This window comes from Salmo trutta, chromosome 6, assembly GCF_901001165.1.
Source record: "Salmo trutta chromosome 6, fSalTru1.1, whole genome shotgun sequence".
Classification (NCBI taxonomy): Eukaryota; Metazoa; Chordata; class Actinopteri; order Salmoniformes; family Salmonidae; genus Salmo; species Salmo trutta.
This window is the reverse complement of record NC_042962.1, coordinates 50,902,687-50,912,766: the sequence shown is the minus strand read 5'-3', so window position 1 is coordinate 50,912,766 and position 10,080 is coordinate 50,902,687. Positions and strand designations below refer to the sequence as shown.

Below are 10,080 nucleotides of genomic sequence, written 5' to 3'. Positions count from 1 at the left end.
CTACTGTCGCATCCTGTAGTAGGCTGTAATATCCACACCATTTCCATTGTCTGGCTGCATCTAGTGGGTTTTACTAAACAATTTGATCTTTGAAACTATCTACACATCACTACCTTTTTGTGGATACATTTCACTCCTTTTTCTTGGACTTTCACACAGATATATTCAGATCCTTCTTGAAATTGATTGATGTTGGTGCCAGAATTATATACGATTTTCTAAAAACCATTAACAACTAGGCTACTAGCCGTTTTCAAGAGATTGTTAAATACATTGTATAACTAATTGTTTTTAATAACATTACCTCTTGAATAGCAGAGTCAGAACTACACAGACATTTCTGATTATTCCACATTTAGCTCTATCATCAGAGTTATACAGCAAATAACTGCATACTTTTCATGATCAGTAAACATCAAGTTGATCATGCATTTTCAGATACGTGATAGTAACCGATTCATTTGGCATGAGCTACCTAGCTAGCTAAGCAAACAACGTGTCATTGAGCTTGCTTTATCATAGATTAGTATTTTGGAAAGAGTTTGACATCGGCAAGTCCTCCTCCAGGTAAAGTTGTCAGTCAGAACTACTGTCATCCCCACTACATCCAGAACAGCGCTGCCAAGATCCGGAAAGTTTTCAGACCCCTTGACTTTTTCCACATTTTGTTACGTTACAGCCATATTCTAAAATTGATTAAATGAAACAGTTCTCAATCTACACACAATACCCCGTAACGACAAGCAAAAGCAGGTTTTTAGAAATGTTTGCAATTGTATTAAAAGTAAAAGACGGAAATGTCCCATTTCAAATCAAATGAAAGTATATTTGTCACCCTTCCCCAGATCTCTGCCTCGACACAATCGTGTCTCTGAGCTCTACGGACAATTCCTTCGAAGTCATGGCTTGGTTTTTGCTCTCACATGCACTGTCAACTGTTGGACCTTATATAGACAGGTGTGTGCCATTCCATATCATGTCCAATCAATTGAATTTACCACAGGTGGACTCCAATCTGTTATGCGGAGTGGAACAAGGGAACTCAAGAGCAGACTCAGACAAGGAGACTGGGATGAAGTAACCAAGGTATTTATTGAAAAGGGGGGAAGATGGAGTGCAGGCCAGGGGAAGCTTGGGCGGGTTGCAAGAAACCAGGTGTGGAGGCTGAGGCTGGAGAGAGAGGGGCTGGGACAGGGTAAGCAGGTCTGGAGGGGGATCCAAGGGAGTAGTAGAGTGGGGAATCCAGGACAGAGTAGCAGGATGACAAGACATGCGACTGGAGACAGGGACCAGAGTCAGAGCGGGCAGAACTGTAGCGGAGAGGAAAACAGCGTCAGGCAAGGAAAACAGGCACAACAGGATAACAGGATCTAAACAGTAACAAACGGCTAGAACCGTAGACTGACTGAGCAGAGATTACGATCTGGCAGCGTGGAAGTGGCAGGGCTGAGTATTTGTAGATGTCTTGATTATGGAACAGGTTGCAGCTGATGGGGATTGCTACACAATCACACACACACACAGAGAGAAAGGGAGAGGGAGAGAGTACTAGGGGAGTGGCGGCAGGTCAAGGAGACACAGGATGAGCAGTAGAGGGCATGGCAGGAGCAGATGTAACACAATCAAGTTGTAGAAACATCTCAGGGATGATTAATGGAAACAGGATACACCTGAGCTCAATTTCAAGTCTCATAGCAAAGGGTCTGCATATTTATGTATTTCATTTTTATTTTTTTAATACATTTCAAACATTTCTAAAAACCTGTTTCCGATTTGTCATTATGGGGTAGTGTGTGTAGATTGATGAGGAAAACAATTAATTCTATTAATTTTAGAATAAGGCTGTAACGTAACAAAATGTGGAAGAAGTCAAGGGGTCTGAATACTTCTGAATGCACTGTGTGGGTGGGGGGGGGTGATGTTTGCCAGGACAGGGAGCCAGGGAAGCAAGGTGGATCGCAGTGTGCCAGTGATGAGGTGCATGATGCCGTTTAGCTGTGTGTCGACTCTGTTGTGTATGTGTGTGTGTGTGTGTGTGGCGACTTTGACCTTACAGGTGCACCGTACTCCCCTTATGGAGAAACCACATGAATTTCCCAAAACACATTTTCATGTGCTCACGTGATCTTATGTGAAGTTAATGTGATAACATGTGACAACATGTAAAGCAACATGTGATAACATGAAACTACACCTGAAAACGTGATCACATGTCAAGTGTTCCAAAAACACATTTTCACATGAAATCATGTGATTTTCCACATGTGAAATCATGTGATTTTCTGTAAAGGTCTGCTGCTGAGTTTGAGATTGCTAGTTCTGGTGGTAGCAGTACTCCCTGTAGAGCCAGCTAGTTTGGAGATGAGGTTGTTCCTGGTTTTGACCTTGGCTGGATGAACTTTCACATCCAATGAAAGCCCTGTCTCCTGCAGAGTGTCAGTCAGTGTCTGTAGCCTTGGCGATTACTTTGTGAACATGGGTGAAATACATATTTGATCTGTACTGTATTTAGTTTAGCAGGCTGCTACAATGGGAGATTGGAATGGAATAGGCCTACCAAAAAAGTGCAAACTCTAATTTACAATAATTCAAGTACAGATTGACATATGTATAGCTAGCCTGGGTAGGGAGCCTACCAGTTTGTTTGAGTTTTCATTCCACTCCTTGTCATGCATAGCATGACACATAGTGCAATGAGTGGAATTTCAGCAAACACGTTGTATGTTAGCAAAATAGGCTCTGGATTTTAGGCTAACGTTTTAAGTTTTACTATGTATTTTTGTCGTAGGTCTGCTTGACGTGAGCACATCCATAATCTGTGCTTTAATCATTTTTGCCATTGCTTCATTTCAACCAACGTGTTTATTTGTAGGCTGGTTTGTCTTGTACCCGAAGTTTCCATAAACATACTCACTCATCACACATCCCACTGGGCACAGACATCAGTTCAACGTCTAGTTTTGATTGACATTTGGTTCAATTGTCAACTAACATGAATTCAACGTGAAATCAGCAACAAATGTCACCATGTAATAGGACTTAGTTTAAAAGTTGGGTGAAAATAATATGGATAGATAGATAGCATTGGAGGCTGCTGAGGGGAGAACGGCTCATAATAATGGCCGGAACGGAGCAAATGGAATGGCATCAAACACCCGTAAGCCATGTGTTTGATGCATTTGATACCATTCCACCTATTCCGCTCCAGTCCACGAGCCCGTTATCCCCAATTAACTGACTGATTGATTGAATGCAGGTGGTGCCCTGGCCTATCGACCAACACATGAACCCGTCCCGTGGGTGGCAGCCCAGTGAACATGGAGGGGACATCCACTACTACGGCCAGTTGACCACTCTAAATGACTGTGTCTACAGACATATGTATCAGTCACGCTATGTACTGCTGAACGACATCGATGAGATTATAGCTCCATACCAGCATCAAACCCTGCCCCAGATGATGGATGTACTTCAGAGGCAAAACCCAAAGGTAGGGGGAGGACTCAGGGAAGTACTGTGTATGTGTGTAGATCATTACGTGTGTAGTATGCATATGTTAGGCTGTGTTTACACAGGCATCCCAATGCAGATTTTTTCCCTCAATTATTTGGCACATCTGAAAGAAATGTGATATTTTCCCCAATTTGTAAACAACATTTTCTGATCTTTGGTGTTTTTGGTTGTTAATCATTTTGTTGACCAATCACATCAGATCTTCTCACATTAGATCTTCTTTTTTTGAATTGATCTAATTGGTCAAATGACCAATTATTGAAAAAATATCAGATTTGGGCTAACTGTGTAAACGCAGCCATGGAATCTTATCTTTTGAGTTCTGATGCCACATTCGTATGTGGTTCTCATCCTCAGAAAGGACGCTCAGATCAGAATGTTGTGCTTTGAAGTGTTTGTTTTAACACATGACCTGCCGTTACCAAGATAACCACTCCAACATTTAAAGGAACAGTGACAGGAAATTCATGAGCATTACATTTGCATGCTATTTCATATGCTACATCAGTGTGAATGTGCAAATCTGATATGGTTCAAAACAAAATAAAAGTGTGGACAGTGAAAACAATAGATCAGATATGAAGGAAAGAAATCTGAATTCATTCTCTTTCGCCTTCTCTCACTCCACCCTCCATCTTCCCAGGCCGAAGTGTTCCTCATAGAGAACCACATCTTTCCTAAGTCCCAGTTTGAGCCCAGTGGAAGGTTTGAACGACCCCGCTGGCGGGATGTTCCAGGGATCAACATCATGGAGCACATCTACAGAGAGGAGCCAGACTATCGCATCTACCACCCCTCCAAGATGATAGTACAGCCCAGGTTAGAATCTACAACCCCTCCAAGATGATAGTACAGCCCAGGTTAGAATCTACCACCCCTCCAAGATGATAGTACGGCCCAGGTTAGAATCTACCACCCCTCCAAGTTGATAGTACAGCCCAGGTTAGAATCTACCACCCCTCCAAGATGATAGTACGGCCCAGGTTAGAATCTACCACCCCTCCAAGATGATAGTACGGCCCAGGTTAGAATCTACCACCCCTCCAAGATGATAGTACGGCCCAGGTTAGAATCTACCACCCCTCCAAGATGATAGTACGGCCCAGGTTAGAATCTACCACCCCTCCAAGATGATAGTACAGCCCAGGTTAGAATCTACCACCCCTCCAAGATGATAGTATGGCCCAGAGTAGTATACTAAGAAGCTAGCTAGATATACTCAGGGTTTTCTAAAGCTAGTCAGCTTCAGTTAGGTTCACATTCCAGCTCAGGCTTCATCCCTATTACGACGTTGGATATTGCTTGTCCTCCTGCCGCTCACTCTAGCAGACTTATAACTGCGCATACATGTCTCTCGTGTCTAGTCGAACTCCGAACTCTTCAGAGACAACGCTGAAACATAAATCCATGGGCAAGTCACGAAAAGCTATCTTGCAAATTCTGCAGGTTATGGAGTGAAAATGGTCATAAGAAGTGCCGTCTTTCTTGTATTACGTATCGTTCATGCCGTCTTTGGTGTGCTTATCAATGCACAAGCAACTTTTTCCCCACACCTATAAAGTCATACAAAAGTTATACTCTGTGTAAAGTTTCAAATGCCTCCTGTCATTACTAAATGTGTATTTAGTATTGTAATATTACTATTTCTTTACACAAAAAACACTTGATTAATATAATATTTAATCAGTGGTCTGAAAGGGATGATGGGAACCTGATCTCATTTGTCCTCAACAACATGGCTCAGACATTTCATTCAGGATGAGTAGAGTTAGCCCTGATTTAGGTTGCCCAGAAATGTACCTGGCTTAAAGGTGAGCCACATTTGTGTAAGTGGTTATCGCGAATTGAACTCAGAGTTCGTTCGTAGTATAGGGCTCTGGTTAGAACCTACCACCCCTACAAGATGAAAGTAAGACCCAGGAAAGGATAGAATAGAACCGCTGCCTAACAACCCTCCTGTGTCTCTGACCCCAGGGCAGTGGATTACACATCGGTCCACTCTGTCTAACAACCCTCCTGTGTCTCTGACCCCAGGGCAGTGGATTACACATCGGTCCACTCTGTCTAACAACCCTCCTGTGTCTCTGACCCCAGGGCAGTGGATTACACGTCGGTCCACTCTGTCTAACAACCCTCCTGTGTCTCTGACCCCAGGGCAGTGGATTACACGTCGGTCCACTCTGTCTAACAACCCTCCTGTGTCTCTGACCCCAGGGCAGTGGAGCAGACGTCGGTCCACTCTGTCTAACAACCCTCCTGTGTCTCTGACCCCAGGGCAGTGGATTACACATCGGTCCACTCTGTCTAACAACCCTCCTGTGTCTCTGACCCCAGGGCAGTGGATTACACATCGGTCCACTCTGTCTAACAACCCTCCTGTGTCTCTGACCCCAGGGCAGTGGATTACACATCGGTCCACTCTGTCTAACAACCCTCCTGTGTCTCTGACCCCAGGGCAGTGGAGCAGACGTCGGTCCACTCTGTGCTGCGTAACTTCGGGCAGACAGTGAAGGTTCCTCCTAATGTGTGTCATATCATCCATGTCAGAGTTCCCCTACGAGGAGGACTGACCAAGGAGGAGCTGCATGAAGACAAGAGAATCTGGGGCTATGAAAGACAACTGGCGCCTAATGTAGATAAAGCATTGGAGAAGGCAGGACTACTAATCTGAGGAAGGAAGGAGTAGTCAGAGATGGACGAGGAAGCGAGACATCCTCACTTCCATTTTTTTCTGGTTCATATACAATCAAAGAACTCAGCAAGCAAGACCCAGCTGTTATCGCATTGGTGCCTATGGGACCAGATGTCCCCGATTCTGGTGGCCTTTCCCAGGCTAGAGCTGTCCCAGAAAATGTCCCTGATTAGCCCTCAGAAAGAAAAAAATTAACTCTGAAGTTAAATTGAGGCTGATATTTCAGCAAGCAAAAGCTGTATCCAATCAGATTTGCATTTAAAAATGATCTCCATCCCTGTTCCAAACTAGTTTTCTCCCTGCTTCGCTGCAGATCTTTTATGAAGACCTGCATGAACAACCATGCCCATGAAGTGCATGTAGCAGTTTAGACTACCACATTTGGGTGATTCTATTATTACTAAATAACTTAACTTAGATCATTTGGTTTGGTACAATCCATATGTATTTTTGGTTACAGGTCCAGCAATGGCTGAATAATTAACTTTGCAGATAGCACTGCTGGGTGATTTAAAAAGTAATTGTCAATCAATCAATAATATAATAAAACTTCTAGCAAAAATGTTTCTTTAATTTACAATCTGTAGAAACTATGAGAATAAAAAGGTTCAGAACTTTTGTAAAATATCAGTTGTCATGATGTTGGCCTGTGGGTGAGGTTTATGACCCCCCCATAAATACCTTTCTCCCTTTCCTCTCTTGACTCTACAGAAGGACACTTGAAAAGCCTTTGTTAAACATAGAGTCTGGGAACATCAAAAGGTGGGGGGAAAGGAACCATATTTCAGTAATCCAACCAGTTGAAAATATGCATTGGGACTTAATGAATATGATGTCTGTTCGGTTGTCATCTGAGACATTATGACTGATGACAGGACGACATAAACTGTATCTTGGAAAGTCTACACATTATAGTTATCAGATTCACATGAAATTGTTGTGCAATTTAAACATTTAAATATGAAACTATTTGTGAAAAGATGAAATTTAATTTAGCTTCTTAATGAGAGAATGGTTGGTCATAGAGTAAACTATGCTCAACACAGTGGCCTTGCCCATGTGAACAGACATTAGTTATAAACGATGAAACATGCCCTTTTCTCCCCTCCTATGTAACTTCCTGTTCCGAGGACATTAGTGCGACAGTCCTACGTAAAAGGGCTCAGATAATAAGCTGTTCCAAGGACGTGTGGACTTGAGGTCCCCACGTTGAAAGGACAAAGACCACCTACAGAACTAAGCCAACCTTAGAGAACCTAACGAAATTGGCATCGAATTTCAATGTGAAGGTGACGACCTATAGGATGAATTTCGACTATGCCAGCCAGAATATAGCATGAGCTTAAAGTATGGCAACTTGTTATGAACTTTGAACTCTTATTCACTAAAGAAGTGATACCTCCTAGCCGTCGCGTTAGCGCAGCAACTGTAGACGTGGGCTAGGAGAGGACGGACTGAGTATCTGTTCTACCACAGGACGGACAGAGTAACCATTCTACCATGCTCCAGTTCACCACAAGACATTCTTCAGAGGACCAGAGATCCATAAAGGACAAACCGGCCTTCCATCGACGATCAATCTACCGAAGCGCAGCTCAGATTAAATATTTATTGCATTCTTCTTTTCAAATAGGCGGTTATTTAGAATGCATAAGATTCTGTATTTACAATAGCATAGCTTCTCCCTTTGTTACTCAGTCTTCCCGCTCTTTCACTCAAACCCAACCCCCTCTCTTTGTGTAACCAGCCGTCGTATCTGTTCTGTCCACCAGGGACGTTTTCTTTATGATCTAATTTGTAATCAATGTATGATCCATTCTGTGTAGATGTAATTCTGTGTGATTAGTTAGGTATTTAGTAAATAAATAATTAAACCAAATGTTGTATTGCTGATTCAACTTGTTAGCCAGGGTTCGTGAAGATAACCAAGAATTTACAACTTTCAGATGAGACTAAACAAAGTGACGATTAAATATTGACTGCTATTGATGTAAAAGATTACTAGGTCTTTAAGAGTTTACTCAGAAGATAACAGCTCTATAAACATTACTTGGTGGTGCCCCGACTTTCTAGTTAATTATCTACCTGATTAGCTTAATCAGGTAATATTAATTACAGAGAAATGATTTTATAGAATAGCATGTCATATCACTTAATCTGGCATAGCCAAAGACACGACACAGTACAGTTGAAAAATATATGTCAAGTAGAAATACAATATGGATGGTGTTAAGAGATAGTTGGGAGGGGTTAAGTGGAGCTGAAGGGTGGGACTAATAACAAACAAAAGATAACTATTGTAAAATAGATTGTGTCCGTAAAATGTATATATATTATATAAGAAGCTGGAAGTAGAAGCCAATTAGGGGAGGAATGGTAGGGATAGTGGAAAATAATGTGTGTATCAATCAACTGAATTTACCACAGGTGGACTTTAATCAAGTTGTAGAAACATCTCAAGGATGATCATTGGGAAAAGGATGCACCTGAGCCCAATTGAGTCTCATAGCAAAGGGTTTGAATACTTATGCAAAAAAGGTATTCCTGTTTTTTATTTGTAATACATTTGCAAAAAATGTAAAACCTGTTTTTGCTTTGTCATTATGGGGTATTGTGTGTAGATTGATGAGGATTTTTTTAGTTTTTATCCATTTTAGAATAAGGCTGAAATGTAACAGAATGTGGAAAAAGTCAAGGGGTCTGAATACTTTCAAAAGGAAAGGATTCAGACCCCTTGACTTTTTCCAATACTTCCAGCTTCTACATATTATATACATTTTACGGACATAATCTACTTTAAAATAGTTCTCTTTTGTTCGTTATTTGTTCCACCCTTCATACATACATATATATTATATATATATATATATATATATATATATATATATATATATACTGCTCCAAAAAATTAAGGGAACACTAAAATAACACATCCTAGATCTGAATGAATGAAATAATCTTATTAAATACTTTTTTCTTTACATAGTTGAATGTGCTGACAACAAAATCACACAAAAATAATCAATGGAAATCCAATTTATCAACCCATGGAGGTCTGGATTTGGAGTCACACTCAAAATTAAAGTGGAAAACCACACTACAGGCTGATCCAACTTTGATGCAATGTCCTTAAAACAAGTCAAAATGAAGCTCAGTAGTGTGTGTGGCCTCCACGTGCCTGTATGACCTCCCTACAACGCCTGGGCATGCTCCTGATGAGGTGGCGGATGGCCTCCTGAGGGATCTCCTCCCAGACCTGGACTAAAGCATCCGCCAACTCCTGGACAGTCTGTGGTGCAATGTGGCATTGGTGGATGGAGCGAGACATGATGTCCCAGATGTGCTCAATTGGATTCAGGTCTGGGGAACGGGCGGGCCTGTCCATAGCATCAATGCCTTCCTCTTGCAGGAACTGCTGACACACTCCAGCCACATGAGGTCTAGCAATGTCTTGCATTAGGAGGAACCCAGGGCCAACCGCACCAGCATATGGTCTCACAAGGGGTCTGAGGATCTCATCTCGGTACCTAATGGCAGTCAGGCTACCTCTGGCTGTGCGGCCCCCCAAAGAAATGCCACTCCTCACCATGACTGACCCACTGCCAAACCGGTCATGCTGGAGGATGTTGCAGGCAGCAGAATGTTCTCCATGGCGTCTCCAGACTCTGTCACGTCTGTCACATGTGCTCAGTGTGAACCTGCTTTCATCTGTGAAGAGCACAGGGCGCCAGTGGCGAATTTGCCAATCTTGGTGTTCTCTGGCAAATGCCAAACGTCCTGCACGGTGTTGGGCTGTAAGCACAACCCCCACCTGTGGACGTCGGGCCCTCATACCACCCTCATGGAGTCTGTTTCTGACCGTTTGAGCAGACACA

The 10,080-nt window shown here is 42.5% G+C and overlaps 1 protein-coding gene across 1 annotated transcript; it reads left to right on the top strand.

Annotated features, from left to right (window-relative positions):
• Positions 1-1,003: 1,003 nt before the first annotated feature.
• On the top strand, positions 1,004-6,377 carry LOC115196180 (uncharacterized). Its single transcript, XM_029756810.1, has 4 exons — positions 1,004-1,086; positions 3,257-3,490; positions 4,157-4,332; positions 5,968-6,377. The coding sequence occupies exons 1-4, from the start codon at positions 1,021-1,023 to the stop codon at positions 6,182-6,184; spliced, it is 693 nt and encodes a 230-aa protein (XP_029612670.1). The 5' UTR covers positions 1,004-1,020; the 3' UTR covers positions 6,185-6,377.
• The last annotated feature ends 3,703 nt before the right edge of the window (positions 6,378-10,080 follow it).